The 24,485-nt window shown below is 42.1% G+C and overlaps 1 protein-coding gene and 1 long non-coding RNA gene across 21 annotated transcripts in view; one reads left to right on the plus strand and one right to left on the minus strand.

Annotated features, from left to right (window-relative positions):
• The window catches only part of LOC101100463, a 95,933-nt gene that overhangs the window by 59,386 nt on the left and 12,062 nt on the right, over window positions 1-24,485 (plus strand). For 10 of the 20 annotated variants that reach the window (XR_006596438.1, XR_006596437.1, XR_006596431.1 and 7 more), the window contains 2 exons: window positions 13,731-13,826; window positions 14,593-14,669. The exons of 3 other annotated variants lie outside the window; for them this stretch is intronic. Coding sequence is in view for 1 of the 17 variants with exons in the window: in XM_019828390.3 (XP_019683949.2) it covers window positions 16,010-16,113 (104 nt within the window). In the remaining 16 variants the exon portion in view is untranslated. Of the gene's footprint in view, window positions 1-13,730; window positions 14,000-14,592; window positions 14,670-15,892; window positions 16,114-24,485 lie in introns of all 20 variants that reach the window. 7 more of the 20 variants (XR_006596435.1, XR_006596426.1, XR_006596427.1 and 4 more) reach the window with 5 other exon arrangements.
• Window positions 1,527-23,837, minus strand: LOC109498788. Its single transcript, XR_002155705.3, has 6 exons — window positions 23,789-23,837; window positions 10,742-10,849; window positions 7,757-7,921; window positions 6,947-7,089; window positions 3,083-3,268; window positions 1,527-2,428 (listed from the first exon to the last, which is right to left on the minus strand). It is a non-coding gene; the product is annotated as an uncharacterized LOC109498788 (long non-coding RNA).

Genomic DNA, 24,485 nt, shown 5'->3' on the forward strand with positions numbered 1-24,485 from the left:
TCCATAGCGCAGTAAAGTGCTTAGGCTTATTTTATTTCATGCTACTTTGTATCTATTGAAGATCTTTCCTCCTGAACTTTAAACTACGCCACAGTATACTTTTTATCTCAACCTTTTAAAAAAGGGAGGATTGAGTAAATTAGAGTCTTGGGCACTTTGAAGACCTCAAGCTAGAAAAAGACATTTCTATAAACCCTATAATGTCTAACACATTACCTTGCACAAAATGAAAGGAGAACAAGAGGGAAGCAAGATTTTATACAGACATACATATATATATACATATTGATATATACACACATATATACATTCATACATAGATTTATAATTATATAAAATATGTATTTCAGATAATATATACACACAGGTAACACTCAATTCCGACCTCCCTGATCCTGACACTGATTGAAGAATTTTCAGACTTCCAGGCAGGCCCCTGAGGCATATATCATCCTTTAGAGCTTAGAAGGTAAAGCCGCACCTGGCCTTGAGTTGGTGACCAGCATTGGGCACTGATTTCCCACATGATTTATCCAACAGAATTAGTAAGGAACTAATGTTCCAGACACTGTGATAGGCTGTACAGTTTCCTCCTGCTCAAGGCTTTGTGTCTTCCCACCCACTGCCTACAAAGACCTTATTAGGAAATGTTTGGGGAACCTGAAAACAGGGACTATGTCATATATATGTCATATATAGGGATCATCAAACTTTTATTTGTTGGTGGATTGACTGATGTTTTGAGTACTAACACATGCGGAAGAGAGGCATTTGATGTACATTTCTGTGTCTTGTGGTAGAATTATACCCCTCCTTATACTAGAACTTCAGTATCTTCCCTTCTCAAAATGACTTAAGGGGAGGATATCACCCAAAGTTGAAATAAGATCACGATCAATGATAATTAGATAATTCACAAATGATTTCCTAATAGCCTAAGAGAATTCATTTGCCTTTCAGTACTTGGCATGCTACATTTTATTTTATTTATTTATTATTTTTTTAATGTTTATTTTTGAGACAGAGAGAGACAGAGTGTGAGTAAGGAAGGGGCAGAGAGAGGGAGACACGGAATCTGAAGTGGGCTCCATGCTCTGAGCTGTCAGCACAGACCTGACGTGGAGCTCAAACTCATGAACCGTGAGATCATGGCCTGAGCTGAAGTTGGACGCTCAACCGACTGAGCCACCCACGCACCCCTTGGCATGCTACATTTTAATTTTTCAAATGTTTTTCTTCTGATACTTTAGGTTCTACACTGCATTTTTCCAAGTTAAACACTAGTTGCAATGGTTTATCTTCCAGTTACCTATTGCTGCAAATACAAAGCCCCAAAATGTGGTGGTTTAAAACAACAATTAACAGGGGCGCCTGGGTGGCGCAGTCGGTTAAGCGTCCGACTTCAGCTCAGGTCATGATCTCGCGGTCCGTGAGTTCAAGCCCCACGTCGGGCTCTGGGCTGATGGCTCAGAGCCTGGAGCCTGCTTCGTATTCTGTGTCTCCCTCTCTCTCTGCCCCTCCCCCGTTCATGCTCTGTCTCTCTCTGTCTCAAAAATAAATAAATGTTAAAAAAAAATTAAAAATAAATAAATAAATAAATAAATAAAACAATTAATTATTACCTTTTGAACTTCTGGTGCTAACTGGACCAAGCTAAGCAATTCTCAGTTGAGATCTTGCATATCAGATGGGTATGTAGCCATCCGAAACTTGACTGGGCTAAAGACCAACACGACCCACTCATGTGCTGGCAGTTGATGCTGGCTATCTGCTGGAAGCTTACCTGGAACTTTAAGCCAGAGTGCCTATGCATGGCCTCCATAGGGCTTGGGCTTCCCATATCATGGCAGCTGGACTTCAAGAGGCAGAGGAAGACAACTAAGCATGACAAGAGGCTCAGGCAAAAGCTTCAAGGCTTCTAGCCTCAGAAAGTATACAGTATGACTTCTGCCACATTTTATTGACCAAGAATGAGTTACAGGTCAGCCTAGAGTCAAGGGTAGGGGGCTATATGAAGATGTAAACAAGATGCTTTTGTGTGTTAGGCATCAGCTGGGGCAGCTGGGCCTGGTGAACCACTTCCAAGGTGGCTTCTTCACTCACACACCTGGAGCCATGGTGCTACCTGGTCTCTCCCTGTCTCTCTCTCTCTCTCTCTCTCTCTCTCCCTACCTTTTGTTTCTATCTCCATCTCCATGGCATCTCAACCTCACCTTTAAGATATCTTCACAACACTATGGCATCTCACAGCATGGTAGCCACAGGATTGCTGGACTTCTTCCCTGGTCACTGGATTTCTCCAAAGATGCTATTGAAAGTTCCAGAACATCTCTTTTGCAATATAACAGTATCAATCCAAGTCACTAAGATCATTCCAGATTAAAGGAGAAAGAAATAGACTCCACTTCCCAATGAGGAAATGCCATGCCTGTAAATGAAGAAAGGAATTGATGGCCATTTAAGAGACAAGCTACAAGTCCCCCTTATTATCTACCAAAGACATGGGGATCTCCTAGGGAAATACATAGTTCTTCTTCTCTGCCATGTCTTGCCCAAATACCAATTTATAAAGGCAGCTTTCCTTGATTCCCCTATGTGATATTATAGTTCATAATGTAGGAATGACATCACCAAGACGATAGCATAGGTCATTCCTGACTTTGGCCCCCCTCACAGAGAACAGTTGACATCTATTCGAGAACAAGACAGCACTGGGAGAATTCTGTAACACAGAGGTGAGACCGAAGCACTCCCTTGCACCTGACAGACCAAGATACACTGCACAGAAGGGTAAGAAAAGCCACTACATGTCGACCATATTGCCCCTCCCCCAGGCCAGTACAGCATCATGGACAGGTCTGTCCTGAGCCTCTGGTTCTGCCAGTGGGAAAAGGGAACCCAGGAAGGACATCCAGCACCTGCCCAGCACTGTGGGTCACTTTGTGGAATCCCCTACTTGGATCTCTTACCATAGGATCACAGGGGAATCTGTGGGTTTGACCATTCAGAATCTGACTGTGACAAGAAGCAGGAAGGTGCTCACAACAACTAGCACAAGGATCTTGGTGGACCAAATTCTTACCTGCAGCACCCAAGTGGTAATGCCATTGATAGGAAACTGTCAAGGGATGACATTAAAAAAATTTTTTTAATATTGCGATACCATCTCACCACAATGAGATATTGCTTCACACCTGTTATAATCGCCACCATCAAAAAGATAAGAGATAACAAATGCTGCCATGGATAGGATCTTGAAGGCTTTATCCTAGGTGAAATAAGTCAGATAGAGAAAGACAAATACTGTACGGTCTCATTTATACATGAATGTAAAAAACAAAAGAAGACAAAACAAAAGAAACAAAAAACAAACCCATAGAAAAAAAGATCAGACTTGTGGTTACCAGAGCAGGAGGTGGTGGGGAGGGGAAATTGGAGGAACGCGGTCAAAAGGTCCAACCTCCAGTTGAAAGATAAATAAGTACTAGAGATGTAATGTACAACGTGGTGACCACAGCTAACACTGCTATAAGGTATACAGGGAAGTTGTCATGAGAGTAAATCCTAACAGTTCGCATCCAAGAAAAAAAATTGTTTTCCTTGATTCTTTTCTTCTTCCTTTTCTTTTTTATTGTATCTATATGAGAAGATGAATGTTAGCTGAATCTATGTGGTGATGATTTCACAATACATATAAATCAAGGCATCATGCTAAACACCTTAAACATACACAGTGATGTATGTCCATATTTCTCAATAACACTGGGGAAAAAAGGAAATATATGTTTGGTCTTTGACCTGTTTCTGGCACAGAAATTCTTGGAATTTCCTGATGAGAGGGATAAAGTTGTCTTTTGTCACATTGATGACGTGACTTTTGGACCGTACGTAAAGATGGGACTGGTTGCCACAGTAGCCAACTGTGTAATTAGAAGGTTGGGACTTTCAGTCCTGGCCCCTGAACTCTGGAGACAGGAGAGGAGCTGAAGGTTGAATCCATCACCAATGGCCAGTGATTTAATCAATCATTCCTACATAATGAAGCCTCTGTAAAAACCCCAAAAGGACAGGTTTCAGAGGGCTTCCAGGTTGGTGAACACATAGAGGTGCTGGGAGAGTGGCAGCACCCAGGGAGGGCATGGGACCCCAGGCCCTTTGCCCATACTTTATTTACCCTATGCATCTCTTCTATCTGACTGTTCCTGAGTTATACCCTTTTATAATAAACCAGTAATCAAGTGAAATGATTGTCTGAGTTCCTTGAGCCACTCGAGCACATTTATCAAACCTGAGGAGGAGGTTTGGAACCCCCAATCTATAGCCAATCAGTCAGAAGCACAGGTGATAACCTGGGCCTGTGACTGGCATCTGAAAAAAAGGGGGACACTCTTATAGGACTGATGCTGCAGGATCTCCAGGTAGATAGTATCAGAATTGAGTTGAATTGTAGGACACCCAACTGGTGTCCAAGAATTGTTTGGTAGTGTGTGAGAAACCCCCCCCCCACCACCACCACATTGGAACTGGGCCCAGAACCCCCTTTAAACTTAGAACACATTAGGATCCCCTTCTGAATGCTCATTTTAAGTACACATATCACAGCAATTGCTGCTATATTTTACTAAGATTGCTTGTTTAACTATGTGTCTCCTTGAACCAGCTCCTGCTGAGAGCACCTGTCTTGTTCAGAGCTGCGTTCCCAATACCCAGCAGAGTAATATCACATATGGTGGACCCTCAATATTTAGCTGATCATGGAGGTTAATTGTATCTACAGCAAACTTTGCTAGAGGTATCCTTTTGCTTCAAGAGTCAGGACCAAATCCTTGTTCTTTGTCTCCCTCTTTTATTTTTCCCCCTTTAACTTTTTCCCAAATGTACAAGGGCATCATTTTCATGGTAATAACACCATCAGGACTTGTCCTGAGCCTTTTTTTTTTTTCTGCTGCAGCTCCTATGGGCTTGTGATTATCATGCATGAGACAGAGACGGAGCAGGGCGGCGGGTGGGGGGGGGGGGTGGCACATAAGCTGCTCCTGAAAACGAATCTACCATGATGCACCAGCCAGGAGCCTAATAGGGAGCATGATCCGCAATTTGCTGAGTGTAGCTCTACAAGGAGCCCTGGGCTGGGCTTGTGACATTCCATTTCTCAGAGGATTTTAGCTCCTGCTGCTGCTACAGGGAAGGATTGATGACTGTGATAAGAGATTTGAACACAGTCCTCTTAAAAACAGAAGGGCTGGGGTCGTCAGGCTAATTGGGACTGCAGACACGTGTATGTGTATGTCATACATAATAATGTGTGTATGTTATGTACGTAGTATAAAAGGGTAGAATATTTGAGGATAAAGCAAAAGCCAAAAGGACAAAGGCAACAGGCAATCTAATCCACTTAATGGGTCAAGAAGCTCAGAGCTGAGCCGCAAATGCATCATTTGATAACGGTAATGAAAAAGACAGCAATCTATATCTACAAATAGCATTAAGGCAGATTTGGTTTACAGGCCAAACTAAGTTGATGTGAAATTTACGAGACCGGCTGTCTCTCAGATGATGAGGGTGCATTCAGTTCCTTCTTTCTCCTTTGGAGCTCGCTTAGGTCTTATTTCCAAGGTATGTTTTCCTGATATGTGAGGCTCAATTTTGTTTAAATGAGAATGAAGCATTTTGCCACCCAATCTTATCTTAATGCTGAGGATGCTGATTTTACAAGTGGGTGAAGCCTATTTAGTGGCCCTTTGGGCGTTACATTTCCTTGTCCAGTGTCTGCGGGCTTCCTGCTCACAAGGGAGTTCACACGCCCCTGCACACGCGCACACACGCAGAGCGAAAAGTTGCTGGTGCCTTGAGATGGAATTTACAGTAAGGCATGTGTCTGAATCATGACTTCGCAGCTGGTCCTAGAAAATGCCTGAAATGTGTGTCCCGATGATTTGGACAGTGTGCTTTGTGTCTGCAAATCCCGTTATAATATTCCTGTGCAAAATGCACAGGGGCTTCATTTTTTTTTTTTTTAGGGACTTCACTTTCAACCAAAGTTCTAATACATACTCCACAGTAATCACAGTACATTGCACTGCAAAATATGCAGGATCCATTAATTTTTTTCTCCTTATGATGCCTCAGTCAATATCAGGTAGCATTCACGAAGAGTAATGAAGTCTGCTTTCAACACAGCAATGTTCCTACAATTATGTGCTGATTGACCTTCACTTTGTGCTGTGCCTGCAAAGAAAGGGAATCCCCTGATATACTGTACTGAGCAGAGCACGTGCAAGTCAGATGCCTTGAAGTAAGAAAGGAACTCGTCCCTGGAGCATGTGATGTGAACTTTCACTCCAGATTTGCTCCTGCTTCAAAAGTTAAAGCAGACCAGATCAGAAGTTTGGGGGCAGATTGGGAGAAAACTGTTTGGTTTTTTTTTTTTTTTAATGTTTTTTAGTGTTTATTTGTCTTTGAGAGAGAGAGAGAGAGAGCACAAGTAGGGGAGGGGCAGAGAGAGAGGGTGACACAGAATCCCAAGCAGGCTCCAGGCTCTGAGCTGTCAGCACAGAGCCCGATGCGGGGCTCAAATTCACAAACCACGAGATCATGACCTGAGGCCAAGTCAGGCCCCTAACTGACTGAGCCACCCAGGTGCCCCCAAATTTTTTTTAAGTCATTCTGGGATTTAGGTCTTCACTTATTTTGTGGGAAATTTTATAATAAGTGAAGTCACATTATTGACTTATTCTACAAACCTAACCTAAGCGTATGCTCCCTTTGAAGGAAGTGTGAATTCCACATAAGACGCTACAGCATAAAGAAGTGCTCACCCCTCTTTAGTGCTTCATCGTGGCTTCCGTGGGCCTCTGTGCTTTGGTCACGGTAGTAACTACTGTAAAAAGGAAACCCCAGAATATGTGATGACTCAAGTGCAAAGAGACATGTATTTCTTGCTCACCTGGCAGCCCGGGACAATTTCACGTCATCAGGGTTGGTGATGATAGGGAGGAATGTTCTTCCCTACATAGTCACTCAGAGAACCAGGCTGATAGAGGCTTTGTCAAATACATATGACGTCCCCAGTCTCCCTGGACGTCTTATCTGGAAGCGGAAAGGAGAATGAGAAAACCCACGTGAAATTTTGCATGGGTGATGGCCATAAGGATTCTGCTTGCATATACTTCTGGCTAGAAATCAGCCACACCCAGCTGCAAGGGAGGCTGGGAGATGCCACCTAACTGGGCCCCCAGGAAGAAGAGGACATGGATTATGTGAGCAACCTCTGTCACACTCCTCTCCTTTCTGTTCTTTGAGGGGTGGGCTTCCCAGTTTCACAGGGCCTGTGGCAGTGTGAGAATACGACATGCTCCCCCAGATGCTTTCCAGAGGCAAGGATCACCATGTGTGGGATTCTTTTGTGTCCAGCCACAACTCACCTCCTACATTCAAGGGAGATATTTCCAAAACCCTACCGAACACCTATCTGATTGTCAAATAAGCACCTCACATGTGACAGCATGAAACCAAATGTAGCTTACCTCCTCCATAGAAATAGTATCTATTCGTAAGGTTATGACAAGGCTGAAATGTGTAAGCCACTCAGAAAAGTGTCGGTACACAGCAGATGCTTAATAAATGTTGGTTATTATTCTTTTCCCTCCCACCCTCCTCCCACACAAATCTGTTTCCCGTCCCATGATTCATAGCGGGATCACCTACTTTAACAGGTCAAGCTAGAAGTCACATGTGACTGCTCCTTCTCACACACCTCTTACCACTGTCCAGTGACCTTCAGATAACTCTGGGCTGCTGCTGATTTCCTCCTCATTGTCACGCTCTGTCTCAGACATTCATTGCTTCTGAACGGAGCTATTGCAAATCCTGCAAAATGCCTTCCTGTTTTCTCTGATCTCCTCGTCCTCTGCCTCTGCCCCTGTAATATTGCCAGAGTTCCATCATTAAAGCATCCTAACATGTGTTATCAAACACTCAGATGGCTTTTTATTGTCTGCAAGTATGAAGTCCATAATCCTTGATGTTGAAAAGGAGAGTGGAGCATATTGGGAAGGCTTACTGGGGTATAAATATGGAACTGTTTTATTTTTACTCTAGTAACTACCTTCAACTAGGCCACCTTGATTCCTTCTTCCCCTCTGGGCAGTACCTCCCTTAGCAACATGGAGCAGACTCTGAAATTTTAGTACCTGGGAGATACCAGAAAATCTCTCGATTTGGATCTAAAACACCCGTTCCTTTTTCTAGCCTGATGTTCCTCTAGTGTTGAGAAAAGGGAAGAGGGTTGGTGGAGGCAGTTGCCTGGTAAGGGAGCCTCCCCAGACTCGGTCTGGTTCGGTCTGGTTGCACCCAGTGCTGGTGGCTTCTAAGTCAGCAGTGTGATGGTATTCTTAGAAAGAGATTGGCTTTAACCCAGCCCCTCCATTACTGAGGACTTCTCCACAGTGTCTCCACCATCTGACCACCATCTCCACGCACCCCAGCTGCGCCTCCGGGTACAACAGTGTATCGTGGGGTACAGCGGCTCCCTAGGCCAGCCTACAGCTGCTGCTTCTCAGTTAAACCTGGCGCTCTTCACATAGAGCCACCAGGACTCTGAAGTCTCCGGGATGTTGGAGTCCCCTCCTGTACCCTCTAAGGACTATGAAGGGCTGGGATGAGGCATAGCTTGTCCCGCCTTTCCCCCCAAACAATGGATACTACAATCTGTTCAAGCCTGTGAGATACTACAATGGATACTACAATGGATACTACAATCTGTTCAAGCCCATTCTGGTGGGTCTTTCCTCCTCAGAAATCTCTAGATGTGAACCCTATTGGCTCAAGTATGTCTGCAAACCTCAGGGCACACGTGAGATTCTGGGACTGAAAAGGACAATGTAGGCCCGACCCTAGGACTTCGGCATACTCCTCCGATAACTCTTAAGACATTCTCTGTGTGCAGGAGCATCAGGGCGCTTCCAGAAGGTTGACAATTCAGCATATACCGAGCCAAGGAATGAAATGTCAATCTCTATGTCTTGAAGTTACTTCCAGCCTTTACAAGAAATCCCCTTAGAACCCCACTCAGTTGGCTTCGGGGATGAAAGGCACTAGTCTCTCACCTGGCATCATGTGCCATTCACTCAGTTAAGACTTCTCTACCTTCCCGTTCTCCTCTCCTGAGAGGGGTAGGTGGAGGTAGGGCCAGCATAGGTCTGGCCCCTCCAAATAAACCCCAGGGAGGCCAGAGCTGGCCTCTTTAGCTCGAGAGTTTCTTTGGAATGTGATGCACGTAGGGTCTTCATCCACATTTGGTCCTTGGCTCCAATTCTGGGGCAGAGAAAAACCCATTTGACACACGATGAAGTACTTCATATATATGTACACTTCTGTCGGCCTTATTACCGTTTTTATAGCACCTTTTGCTAAACGTACCTCTCCCTGCAGGCACCGGAAATCCTCTAAAGGCTGAATCTTCTTCCTTTTTGCTTCACCATTTCTCGGCACAGCGCTGAACACTTTGTGGATGCACAACAAGTGTCCAGGACGTTATTTCCCAATTCCTCCCACATTAAGGTCCCGGATCCATGAGGTGCCAACCCCGTTTTTTGTTTGTTGTTTGTTGTTTTTGTTCTTCAGAAGACAAAACTCAGGTGCAGAGAGATGAGATCACTTATCTCGGGGCACACAGCTAGTTTGGGATTCCGTTTCATATACAAATTCATACACTTAATGGTGCAGCAGAAGCATAAGTAAGCCAAGCATTATTTGATGACTGGCCTTTGGAGAAAAGAGAGTGGGTAATGGAAAACACTGTACAAATTCCAAAAGTTGATTTTTGCAGATGAAGCACATTTTTCATTCTCGGTCTGGTAGGGTCTGCCTGTGCGTGCCGTGACTAATTCTTACTGGCCCAGCCTAGACTTCCCTCTTTTCAGGGCAGCATGACAGATTTGTTGGTATAGTTTGGCTTTAATTCATTGCAAGCCGATCCTGGAAACCGGAGGCCCTGTCATGTCTTTATTGCAACATTAACTCCATTTTTTCTTTCCCTACTCCTTCTATTAATAAGCAGAGGCCACTCACTAGGGCAATCTTAACTGCCCACTGGAAGTGACAGCCGAAAGTATAAATAACTCTTCTCACTTACCCTTTAATACTTTTCTGGGAAAAGTAGCAGTTTTGTTCTCTTATCTCTCACGTGGATGCAGAGCCGATAAATTCATTCAAGACAGCTTCACTCTTTCTTGGTGAATCGGAATTTCCAGGGCAGCCTGCCCCAGAAGGGCCAGCTGCTCCCGTGCCACTTGCACACTCACAGTGATTTGGAATTGACACAAGATTTCCTCTGGGCCCCTGGCTGTGCCCACACTTAACTCCACCTATCAAAGCGTGGAGTGGTTGGAACCTGAGAAATTAATCCAGGGAGGTTTTGTTCCCTTGCTTTGTCTGCAGGCACAACAAAGCAGCTCACTTATGCAGAACTCTCAGAAGAGGGTGCAACGGGAGAGAGGTGGAAAGAAGCCTCCAGCCGTGGCCGCGGTCAGCCACACGTGGGTGGTTCCGCAGGCGAACTCCGGACAGTTTGAGATGAGAGCGGTCTCTGGGCATGGATCCTTTGGAGGGGGCAATTCATGAGCCAACAGCCCCTCAGCACATGTACCTGTCTTGTTCCCTTACACACATCGGGTAAGGCCTGATCTAAAACTCTGCCCCCCTTCCAAAGCCTTCCTTGGCAAAGAAAAGAAACCACAACCTTTTGTCTCTGGTGAGTCCTTTGTCTGAGCATGAACCAATTAATTATCTTGGCCAGGGAGATTCGAGCACTGGCTGGCCATTCTGTATTGTGTATCCACACTCCAATCTGGGAAGAGGAAGAAAGTACCAGCTGGTAAGTGGCAGAGGGGCATCCAAGAAGACCTGGGGAGCAAAGCAGAGGGTCACCGCCCCCGCCGCCCCCGAAGAAAGGATGCTGTGCAGGCATCTATATATCAATAAAAACCCTTTTACACTTTTTAAATTATACTCTTAAATTAGCTCATTAACATATAACTAAGATAATTTTGATATTATCTTAGCATAATATTAAAATATATTATGCTTCTCCGAAGACCATTAGGCTGTGCTCACAACACCCAGGAATTGTACACGCTGACTGCCTTTTGTGCCTTTCAAGCAATGTACCGCATGTTAAATTTCTGTGTCAAGTGTCCCATTTTTCCTAGTCAATTCCTTTCCTTTCCCATCTCTAGGAATCACATGGAAAAAAATTAGAAATTATGAAGTGTTTCACAATGGAAAAGATGGGGAAGAGGTATAGATGTGTTGCTATCAACCAGTCATATATATCTACGGAAAATTTTGAAACACAGGACATTTACAGGGCCTAAGAGTAGTTTGGGGGAGTAGGTTTTCAGAACGCAAAACAACAGTAGAACTTTCTTAAACAACATCTAATTCTCAGAAGATTTATTAAAAGAGAGGTGGTTATCTTCATGTAGGATCTGGAAGGCCAGAAATGTCTTCCCCTTAATACTTCTTGTTCGCATTCTGCTACTGGAACCATAACCATTACATCTATAACACCACTCCTTGACACGGCTAATTGTCCTGTTTGTCCTGTTCATCGCATGATGATTGTCCTGTTCATCGCATGATGTGACTTGGGGTCCCCAGACTACAAGCCAACCCCCTCGTTTTCCCTTAACTCTTAAATTTTTTTTTTCAACGTTTATTTATTTTTGGGACAGAGACAGAGCACGAACGGGGGAGGGGCAGAGAGAGAGGGAGACACAGAATCAGAAACAGGCTCCAGGCTCTGAGCCATCAGCCCAGAGCCTGACGCGGGGCTCGAACTCACGGACCGCGAGATCATGACCTGACTGAAGTCGGACGCTTAACCGACTGCGCCACCCAGGCGCCCCTCCCTTAACTCTTAAGTAAATGTGGGCGGCCAAGAAGTACGAGCGTTCATAATGAAGTGTTCTTAAAGATTTAATGTTTCTAGTCTGCCATCACTATAACACTAGGACTTTGGTATTTCTTATAAATGGGTCTTTCCTCTTCAAAGAGCATTTTGTTGCTTTCTGTCCAAAGATTCACTTAAGCAAAAGCATGACCTAAGGGAGTATAAAAGAATAACAAACATTTCTACCTTATAAATCGCCTCACCAGCAAATACTTACCACTAAAGGGAAGAGAGGAAGAGGGCCTGGGATTTAGTGATTATAGGGAGCTCTAAGCCTAGAGAGAAGGGCATTGCTTTAAAGAAGGTGAGGAGGGAAGGGGACAATGAACTACAATTCTTTTATGGCTGCTTCATTCCAGGCTCTCTCTAATGCAAGGGATTGACAAGGATAAATATAAAAATTTCCATCCCTTGGAGTAATCACAAACCAGTAGGGAAGACAGACACGCACATTAACTAGAAGAGTGTCTCGTGCATCGAAGGTATCTATTAAATGCTCGTTGGACTGATAATTTACCTACAATGAAATTCAAGTTCGCACACTGTACATCAGATTCTGGCTCTACCACTAACAAGCTGTGTGGTGTTGTACAGGTTACTTAACATCTCTGTGTTACTGTGAACTGCTTGGCTTAGTTCCTAGCAAATAAATGCAGTTGTAGCTAATATATTTTTTTAATTTTTTAATGTTTATTTTTGAGAGAGAAAGAGAGACAGAGAGACAGAGCATGAGTGGGGAAGGGGTATAGAGAAAGGGAGACACAGAATATGAAGCAGGCTCCAGACTCTGAGCTGTCAGCACAGAGCCTGATGCAGGGCTTGAAGCCACCAACTGTGAGATCGTGACCTGAGCTGAAGTCAGATGCTTAACTAACGCTTGAGCCACCCAGGTGTCCCTGTAGTTAATATTAATATCAATATTAATATTAATATTACTGTTACCTATTCTCCCTCCATCTCCTACCATGCTCCCCCTTCCTCCTTTCCTTAAAACCTATGCTCCATTCATTCCACACCAGGGAATGCTTCCCAGACATGTTATGATATGCACATCTCTCAGTCTGTGATTTTCATTCTCTCTTGCCCATCTACAGTGGACTTCCCAGGCCAGTTATAAACCCTTTTGGAGAAGGCACTGTGGTTTTTCACATTTATAATTCCAGCAACTAGCATATTTCCAGGAACAGTTCAGACACTTCACAAATATTTGTTCAATTGAATTAACTGTATTAAACTAAATAGTGTGAATAAAACTGTACACATCCACATAGGGAGAGTGAGGAATTCTTCACAGGGAATGAATCACGGAAGGTTTCCCGTAGGAGCAGACAGTTTAACTTGAAAGCTTTGAAGGATGGATTCATCAGGGGATCAAGGTTCGGTGTGTTTAAGCGTCGTAGTCGGGTTAAGAAAAATGAGTGTGGGCCCAAATGCAAGACATTGCATACAGCGAGAGCTCTGTAGGCAGGGAGCGGAATGAAGGAAAGAATGGAAGCACACATTTGTTCTCTAAGCAACAATTCTGTTGTCACACTAAGAGAAAGCACAACTTGAATTGCTTGCCTTCATTTTAGTTTCCCCCTTGATATTATTTTTGTAAACTTGTGAGTAATGAAGAAGGAAGGGGCCTTAACCCCTTCTCAGACTTTCATAGGTAGGCCAAAAAATCACAAACAACTCTCACTACCATTATATCTCGTTTCCCAAGTCTTCTTGGCTCTTTATCTCCCAAAGGTAACGGTGGCCTCTTCTCCATTCTTTTCCACTTCATCTTCAGGTCTGAGCTGGTGGAGAAGTGAACCTAGCAACCTGGTATTCCAGAAGAAGGGACTTTTGCCCAGAGTCATACCTTTGTCAAATATACACAAGACAGGTCAGCTCTCCTCTGTTTACCGGTGGACCACAAAATAATCCATCAAAAGACAGATGTAGTATAAGACGGAAACCAAAGCTTATCACCACACCTCCAATCCAGTCTGCCTCCAGAAGTATAACTAGGACTTAAAGACCTTAGGAAAACAGTGGAGAAAGGGCCAGGACAGAAAGGTCAGCTGGTACAAAAACCTATGGCAAGAGATGTTTGGTGTGTTTGGGAGACAGGAGAACAAGGGAAAGGCAAGAGACAGGAATGGCAGAAGATGGTGAAAGCAGAAAGATGAAGGACTGGTGGGGGAGATGGGGACCAGATTGTTCAGGATGTCGAAGGCCACGGCAGGGTGTTTGGATGAACGAGGCAGACATACTCCCTCCTTTATAGAGAAAAGTCTGCCGGAGAAAAGAGTCCTCTGAAAAAGTCGTCACAAACATGATAAGCATACAAAATGAAAATGCAAGTCTTAGAGGATCATATAATGAAGGACTTCGATGCATCTAGGAGGGGGGTTAGAATAGACTTCCTAAGTTCTTTAAAGAAAGTATCAGTTTGGCAATAGATGAGTTGGGGCAGGGGGTGCAGCATATGGGGAAAGCAAGCAGAATGGGCCAATGCCCAAAATTGTGAGGGAGGAGAGGCCAAAAGGCCAGTGGAGCTGAGTGTTGGGTCTAAGGAGAGAAGGACTGAAGAGGGAGGGCAAAGTGAGTCAGGGCTGGATCCTAGGAGCCCTTACAAAACATGACAGAGACTCTGGTCTGTGTTCTAGGAGCAGGAGGAAGCCACTTTAAGGAGTGGAGTGATAGATACAGTCTGGCTGGAGCTGTAAGAAGGTCACACTGGCAGGTAAGTTAGTACGGCTGAAATACAGAGCGTGGAAGCGACGTAGCAACAGATAAACACCGGCGAAGTTAGCTCGATCGGTTTATGTGGGAAAAGACCCAGAGAAGTTCCTTCCAGAATGAAAAAGAAAAACATTAGGCAATCCAACATGCACTAAGGCAAATATCAGACATCTCCCTCGGGAAGTGTCCCTCTCTTTCCCACTACCTGCATTCTCGTGACCGATGAGGCTGGATATTATTTTTCCATCTTGTTCCTAGCCTCGTGGTAACCGTCAATATATGGGCCACTTATAAGCTGCTTCCATACTCCCCTGAATGTGCACAGAGATCCCCTGGCGACCTTATTAAAATGAATATTCTTATTCAAAAGGTCTTGGGCAGGCCTGAGAGTTTGTATTTCTAACATGCTCCCAGGTGATGCCTGTGATGCTGGTCCATGAACCAGACTTTGAATAGCAAGGCCATAGAGTTTTAGGCTTTCTGAACATACACGTAGCAGCAGACTTAAAAATATAAAACAAGCCAACAAACAGAACTAGCAGATTATTCCTCTGTGACTGTGTTGCCTGTTTGCAGAGATTTTGGATGCGACTTTGTCTTTCCATAAAGAGACTTTAGGAGATACTGCGTAACTTCATTGGAGCTCAATCCTGGAGCCCTTCAGACTGTGACCCTACACCACAGTGACACCTGCTGGCAAATTCATGGATTACAATGGGGGCTTTGAGAATAATCCAGTCAAGTAGCAAACTTTTTTCATACATAGAAGTTTTCCTAAAGTACATCTTCTGGTTGTGAAAGGGATTTTAAAATAAGGTGTTTGAAGTCCCTTGGTGAAGAATTAGGGTCTGAACAGTGGCATAAGGATAAATGTTTAACAGCTGGCTCCCCAGGATAAAAAATAGATATGCATATATATATATGTGTGTGTATATATATGTGTGTATATGTGTGTACACACACATATATATATACACACACACATATATATATACACACACATATATATGTACACACATATACACACACACACATATATATATATAAATTTTAGTGATATAAGGGATGTGCAGCACATGATTTATAAATAATAATAAAATTTATGATACGTTTTATTGTAAATTCTACGTGTAAGTTGATTCTCACAGAATCCTTTTGTTATTTTTTTTACCAAACTTGTATCAGTTGCTAACCTATAATTGCCATCCAACCATGTTTTGACAGAAACAGCCTATGAAAAAATGCTCGTTGAGTATGCAATTTACCAAAAAGCCACGCACATCATTGATGGCACGGATGTAGTTCTGATGTGAATGTCAGCGGGTACTTTTGTTTACATTAATGAATAAAACAGCGAAACAACAGAAACATATGTTAGCACATGACTCACTCGTCAGTGACATGAGGATCACTTCCTGGTGGATGATAGTTTTGAATACTAGAAGGTATTTCTTCAATTTTTGGCATATTTATAGTATAACCACTATAGACGTGAGTTTAATCTGCATTAATGACATTTCTCCATCATTTTCCTTTTTTTTAAGTGTATTTATTTTGAGAGAGAGAGACAGAAAGAATGCATGCACGGCCCTCGAGTGGGGGAGGGTCAGGAGAGGGAGAGAGAGAACCTCAAGCAGGCTCCACACTGTCAGCACAGAGCCCGATGAGGGGCTCGAACCCACAAACCAGGAGATCATGACCCGAGACAAAATCAAGAGTCGGATGCTTAACAGACTGAGCCACTAAGGCACCCCTCCATCAGTTTCTTAAGTTTACGTAGTCAACAAAACAATAAATCCAGCTCTGATTGTGACATTTTCCAACTTCCATACTCTAAGTACTCCCACTATGGCCAGTTTCAAACCACCAGTGTGATATCACTGCCTGTGAGGTTGGGAGCACACACTTCTATAGTGTTTCTGCCATACAGGCAAAATAATATAAATAACATCACGAGTATAGGCAATGGAAAACTATAGTAAAACAATTAGGAAGTGACACATTCTGAGTGTTTGGGAATTTTTTTTTTAAGTTTATTTATTTATTTCAGAGGGAGTGGAGAGAGAGAGAGTCCCAAGCAGGCTCTGTCCGCATTGTCAGTGCAGAGCCCAACGTGGGGCTCGAACTCATAAACTATGAGATCATGACCTGAGCAGAAATCAAGAGTCAGACACTTAACCAACTGAGCCACCCAGGGCCCTTTGAAATTTATTTTTAAATAATTTCTTTAATCCTAAGTTAACATGGGGCACCAAGGTGGCTCAGTTGGTTAAGCTTCCGACTAGATTCTGGAATATACCTGAACAACCTCTGATGTGGGACAAGAACTAACAACGAGCTGTCCTACTCAACGGTGGACATTAGCAGGGACATCAAAGGGTCAAGGCAGGGGGCTGAGGCAATGACAAGGTTGCCTATGGGGAAAGGAGGGTGGAGAAGACAAATTCCTGGGTGTGGAGCTCTCTCCAGACCCTGGGTGCCAATAGTTAGGCCCCCATTTGACAATAGGGTAAGCAGAGTTTAGAAGGCCAGCGAAAATAGTCAGCCCCAGAGCAAGTTTACTAGCAGTGAGAGAAAGAAAGAAAACAGGAAAATTTAACCTTTGAACTCCACTCCAAAAGAAAAAGAAAACGAAAAAGAAAAGAAAAGCTTTTCCCATAAAAAGCTTTTGGGGAAACCTAAAGTTTCTCTAAAGACAGTAGAATGATGATGCCTCTGCCTTTGTTTTGATGCTAGCAGTGAGCCCTAATCTATTTACTCTCCACCTAAAGGGAACAGTGGCTCTGTTTGCTTACTTAGGGTTTAGTTATTTCAAAATCAGAAAAGCCTATCCGAAAATCCACAGACCAGGGAGGGATTTTAGAGATCATCTAGTCCAGTCTTCACATTGCCTTCTGAAAAGTACAACTAAAAACCCTCTCACTATTTAAAAAAGAAAAAAATTTTTTTAAAGAATCTGCCAAACAGAGAGACGGTGATCTGCTAGGGAACTTGGTACCCAAGGAACAACACTGTGGAAAGTACCCTGGAGCACTTTTTCTTTTCATATACCCCAGACACGGAGCTGAAAAAACAGGCAACTAGAAAACATCAAAGGGGCAGAAAAGGGATAGCCTAGCAAGACAGAATACTGTTAGACAATAACACTTCTACTCTAGCCAAAAACCACAGAAACTAAAATCAGAAGTAGAAGAGGGGATATTGTTATCAACCGTACAGAAATAAAAGGAGTAAAAGAGAGTACTGTGAACAATTATATACCAACAAAGTGGGTAACCTAGATGAAATGGATGACTTCCCAGAAATATACAACCTACCAACATTGAATCACGGTGAAATAGAAAATGTGAACAGACCCGCAGTTTGGTTCGCTAGGGCCTGCCATAACAAAATACCATAGACCAGGTGGCTTAAACAGCAGACATTTAGTTTCTCACAGTGTGGGTTTCACACGTGCTCTTTCCTTTGTGCATGAACGTATGTGATGTCTCTGTGTGTGTCCTAATCTCTTATTATATAGACAACAGTCGTATTGCTTACTGACAACCCCATTTTAACGACTACATTAAAACCCTGTCTCCGAATACAGTCACATTCTCAGGTATTGGGTGTTAGGGCTTCAACATATGACTTCTGTAGGGATACAATTCAGCCTAGAGTAGTTTATAATTAATAAGAAGATTGAATTAGTAACCAAAACCTCTCAAGAAGAAAAGAAAAGCCCTAGACTAGATGGCTTCATTGGCGAATTCTACAAAATATTTAAAGAAAAATTAACACCAACCTTTCTCAAACTTTTCCAAAAATTGAAGAGAAGAGAACATTTCCAGATTCATTCTATAAGGCTGGCCTTACCCTGTTACCAAGCCAGGCAAAGATGCAACAAGAAAAAAAAAAAAAAACTAGGGGTGCCTGGGTGGCTCTGTCGGTTAAGTGTCCAACTTCGTCTCAGGCCACGATCTCATAGTTTGTGAGCTGGAGCCCCACGTGGGGCCCTGTGCTGACAGCTCAGAGCCTGGAGCCTGCTTCAGATTTGGTGTCTCCTTCTCTCTCTACCCCTCCCCTGCTAAATCTCTCTCTCTCTCTCTCTCTCTCTCTCTCTCTAATAAATAAACATTAAAATTTTTTTTAATAAATAAAAAAGGAAAGAAAACTAAAGGCCAATAGCTCTGGTGACTATTGATAAAAAATTCCCAAGAAAATACTAGCAAAAGGATTATATACCATGACCAAGTGTGATTTTTTCCTGGAATACAAAGATGGCTCATCATATGAATATCAATCAATATAATACACCACATTACCAGAATTATGGAGAGAAAAAAAATCTCACTTGATGCAGAAAAAGCATTTGACAAAATTCAACATCCTTTCATTATTAAAAACAACAACACTCAATAAGCTAGGAATGGGAGGAAATCACCTCAACATAATAAAAGCCACATATGAAAAACCCACAGCTAACATCAAACTCAAAGGTGAAGAGCTGAAAGAGTTTTCTCTAAGATCAGAAATGAGACAAGGGTGCCCATTTTTGTCACTTCTATTCAACATAACATTGGAAATTCTAGTTGTTGTTTTTTTTAGAGCAATTAGGCAAGACAAAGAAACAGGCATCCAAATGGAAAAGGGAAGAAGTAAAATTATCTCTGTTCAAAAATAAGATCATCTTATTGTAGAAAACCCTAAATGTTTCACAAATAGAAAAACTGTTAGGATTCAGTAATAAACACATCTAGTGAAGTCACAAGATAAAAAATCAACATGCAAAAATCAGTTACATTTATAAACACTAATAATGAACACTGTAAGGAAGAAATTAAGAAAACAACTCCATTTGTAATAATATCAAAAATAATAAAATACTTAGGAAAAACTTAACCAAGGAGATAAAAGACTTATACACTGAAAGGCACAAAATAGTGCTGAAGGAAAGTAAAAACACAAACAAATAGAAATATATCCCCTGTTCATGGATTGGAAAACTTGGTAATATTAAGATGTTAGTACTACCCAAAGCAAGCTACAGATTCTATACAATCCCTATAGGAAAAAAAAAAACCTAGGGAAATCTCAGTGATATTTTTTCAGAAATGGAAAAATGCATCCTAAAATTCATATGGAATCTCAAAGGACCCAAATAGCCTGAACAATCTTCAGAAAGAACAAAGTTGGAGTTCTCACACTACCTGCCTTCAAAACTTACTACAAAGCTGCAATAATCAAAACAGTATTGTACTTGCATGAAAACAGACACATAGACCCATGGAACAGAAGTGAGAGCCTAGAAATAAACCCATGCATATACTGTCAAATAATTTTCAACTAGGATGCCAAGATTATTCAAAATGGAGAAAGGATGGTCTTTTCAACAAATGGTGCTGGGAATACTGGATATCCACATGCAAAAGGATGAAGATGGATACTTACATTACATTTAACAATTAAAAACTCCAGGGGCACCTGGGTGGCTCAGTTAGTTAAGTTTCTGACTTTGGCTCAGGTTATGATCTCACGGTTTTGAGTTCAAGCCCCACGTCGGGCTCTATGCTGACAGCTCAGAGCCTGGAGCCTGTTTTGGATTCTGTGACTCTTGCTCTCTCTGCCCCTCCCCCACTCATGCTCTGTCTGTCTCTTTCTCTCTCTCAAAAATAAATAAACATTAAATTAAAAAAATTAACTCCAAATGGATTAAAGACTGAAATGTAAGAGCCAAACCTATAAAACTCCTAGAATAAAACATAGGTGGGAAAGCTTCATGACATTGGACTTGGCAACAACGTCTTCATTATGACACCAAGCACAAGCAAGAAGGACAACAAAATAGTTAAAGTGGACGTCATCAAAGGACACTATTGACAGAGTGAAAGGGCAACCCACAGAATGAGAGAAGACACTTGCAAATCATATGTCTGATAAGGGATTAATATCCAGAATTAATTTAAAAGCTCCAACAACTTGACAATCAAAAATGAGCAACCCAACCTTAAGATTGGTAAAGGACTTAAATAGATATTTCTTCAAAGAAGATGTATAGATGACTGATAAGCACATGAAGAGCTGCTGAACATTACTAATCAATAGGGACATGTAAATCAAAACCACAATGAGATATAATTCCAAATTATATTTGGAAATTCTATTCTCCAGAACAAACAAGTGTCATTTAAGGGTGTGGAGAAATTGGGGTCCTCGAGCATTGCTGATAGGAATGTAAAATAGTACAGCTATTACCGAATGATATGATGGTTGCTCAAAAAATTAAACACAAAGTTACCATATGATCCAGCAATTCCACTTCCAGGTATATATCCAACATCCATTCTGTGGCCCATAGATCAAGGAGTAATTTCAACTTTCAAGTCTCACCATTTAAGAAATACTTTTTATAAGATGATAAGCTGCCATTTTTATAAGATGATAAGCTGCCATAGATAGTGATTCCTGTGATGAATCTGAGCAACATAAATGGAATGCGTCTAAAAAGTGCTCCTCATTCTAGATGTCAATTAAGAACACGCGTGATTCATGGGAACAGGTCAAAACATCAGCATGAACAGGAGTTTGGGTCATCTGACAGATGACCTGGAGGAATCCAAGACTCCAGTGGAGGAAGTACCTGCAGATATGGTAGAAATAGCAAGGGAACTAGAGTTAGAGGTGGAGCCTGAGATAGGACTGAATTGCTGCAATCTCATGATAAAATGTTGATGGATGAGGAGTTGCATCTTATAGATGAGCAAAGAAAGTGGTTTCTTGAGATGGAACCTATTCCTGGTGAAGGTGCTGCGAAGATTATTGAACTGACAACAAAGATTTTAGAATACGACATAAACTTAGTTGATACAGCAGTGGCAGGGTTTGAGAGGATTGCATCTAATTCTGAAAGTACTTTGGGTAAAATGTCATCAAACAACATCACATGCTACAGAGAAATTGTTCATGAAGTGAACAGTTAATCAATGCAGCAAACTTCCTTGTTGTCCTACTTTAAGAAATTACCGTGGCCCCTCCAGTCTTCAGGAACCACCACCCTGATCAATCAACAGCCATCAACATCGAGGCAGGACCCTCCACCTGCAAAAAGGTTATGACTCATTGCAAGCTCAGATGATGGTTGGCATTTTTTAACGGTAAAGTATTTCTTTACTTAGTTACTTATATTTTTTTAATTTTTTAATGTTTATTTTTGAGAGAGAGAGACAGAGAGGCAGAGTGCGAGTGGGGAGGGGCAGAGAGAGAAGGAGACACAGAATCCGAAGCAGGCTCCAGGCTCCGAGCTGTCAGCACGGAGCCCTACGTGGGGCTTGAACTCGTGAACCACAAGATCATGACCTGAGCCGAAGTCAGATGCTTAAACAACTGAGCCACCCAGGCGCCCCAAGTATTTTTTTTATTTTTTAATATCTATTTATTTTTGAGAGAGCAAAGAGAGAGATTGTAATATTTATTTATTTTTGAGAGAGCAAGTATGAGCGTGGGAGGAGCAGAGAGAGGAGACAAAGGATCTGAAGTAGGCCCTGTGCTTGACAGCAACAAGCCCGATGTGGGGCTCAAACTCATGAACCATGAGATCACGACCTGAGCCGAAGCAATAAAATATTTTTTTTAATGTTTGTGTATTTATTTTGAGAGAGACAGAGGGAACCCAAGTGGGGGAGGGGCAGAGAGACAGAGAGAAAGAGAGAGAGAGAATCCTGAGCAGACTCCATGCGGTCAGCCCAGAGCCTGACGCGGGGCTCAAACCCACGAACCATGAGATCATGACCTAAACTGAAACCAAGAGTCGACTGCTTAACCGACTGAGCCACTTAGGTGTCCCAAGTATTTTTTAATTAAGGTATGTACATTGGGGTTTTTTTTAGACACAATGCTATGGCACACTTAATAGACTATAGTTTGGTGTAAATAAAACTTTCATATGCACTGGGAAACCAAAAAATTCATTTGACTCACCTTATTGTGATATTCACTTTATGGCAGTAGTCTGGAACCAAACCCACAATGTCTCTGGGGTTTGTCTATATGATAGCCAAGATATGGAAGCAATGTAAGTGTCTACTGATAGATGAATAGGTAAGAAATATATTGGAATATGGCTCAGCCATAAAAAATGAAATCTTGCCACTTGTGACAACAAGCATGGACCTACAGGGTATTATCTAAGTGAAATGAGTAAGACAGAAGTGAGAGAGAGAAAGACAATTCACTTATATGGGGAACCTAAAAAACCAAACGAACCAACAAAACAAAACAGAAACAGACTCACGAAGACAAAGAACAAACTGGTGGTTGCCCGAGGGGAGGGGTGGGGAAATGGGTGAAATAGGTGAAGGGGAGTAAGAGGTACAAACTTCCAGTTATTAAACAAATAAGTCACAAGGATGCAAAGTACCACATAGGGAATACAATCAATAAAATTGTAATAACTGTGCATTGTGACACATGGTAACTGGATTTACTGTGGTGCTTATTTTGTAATGTATATAAATGTAGAATCGCTGTATTGTACCCCTGAAATGAATATAAAATCGTCTGTCAACTATTCTTCAGTTTAAAAAGTTTAAATATTTTCCAAATAAATAAATAATTAAAGTCATAAAATGTTAAATTCAAAATCAAAAACTTTTGCTTTGGGGAAGTCCCTGTTAAAAGGATGAAAACAGGGGTGCCTGGGTGGCTCAGTTTGTTAAGCGTTTGACTCTTGGTTTCGGCTCAAGTCATGATCTCACAGTCTGTGCAGAAGCCTGCTTGGGATTCTCTCTCTTTCCCACTCTCTGCCCATCCTCCATGAGCACACATGCTCTTTCATTCTCTCTCTCTCTCTCTCTCTCTCTCTCTCTCTCAAAATTAAAGAAAAAACCCCGCATGCTACAGAGTAGGAGAAAATGTTAGTAAACTACTTATCCAACAAAGAACTAGTATCTAGAATATGTAAAAAACAAAACAAAACAAAAAAACTCTTAAAACTCAGAAGTAAAAAAGAGAAAAAATTCCAGTTAGAATTTGGGCTAAAGACAGGCAGAGACATTTCCTAGAAGATGTTATAAAGAAGGCAAAAAAGACCATGAAAATATCTTCACCATTATTAGCCATTAGAGAAATACAAAATAAAATCACCATGAGTGGGGCACCTGGGTGGCTCAGTTGGTCAAGCATCCGACTTCAGTTGGTCATAATCTCACGCTCCATGAGTTCTAGCCCCACGTCAGCCTCTGTGCTGACAGCTCAGAGCCTGGAGACTGTTTCAGATTCTGGGTCTCCCTCTCTCTCTGCCCCTCCTCCACTCGCACTCTCTCTCTCTCAAAAAAAATAAATAAATAAACATTAAAAATTTTTTTAAAAGAACCACCATGAGATGTCAGGATGGCTAAAATGTAAAATAGTGAGAACACTAAATGCTGGTGAAGATGCAGGAAAACTGGATCCCTCAAAGGTATTTGGTGGGAATATTACAGCCCCTCCAAAAATTCCTTGGAAAATGAAATCTGCAACTATCACAGGACCAGCAGTTGCACTTCTGGCACTTACACCAGAGAGATGAGAACTTATTTGCATGCAAAAGCTGTATCAAATTTAACTTTAAAATATTTAATTGACCTCTCAAGGGGTTACACAGAAGCATCAAATCAGACCCAAGATCAGATTCCTGTCCATTCCTTTGTCTTGTCATTACGTCGCTGTTCATTATATCCGGAATGGCACTTAAGTTTTTCATACGATGGATAGTGGCTGCTTGAAATTCTGTGCTGAGAAGGATTTTAAGGCCTTGGAATTCCAAGGTCAGCAGGACTAGTTTTCACAATTAATTAGAGGT

Source organism: Felis catus, chromosome B1 (genome assembly GCF_018350175.1).
Source record: "Felis catus isolate Fca126 chromosome B1, F.catus_Fca126_mat1.0, whole genome shotgun sequence".
Taxonomy (NCBI): domain Eukaryota; kingdom Metazoa; phylum Chordata; class Mammalia; order Carnivora; family Felidae; genus Felis; species Felis catus.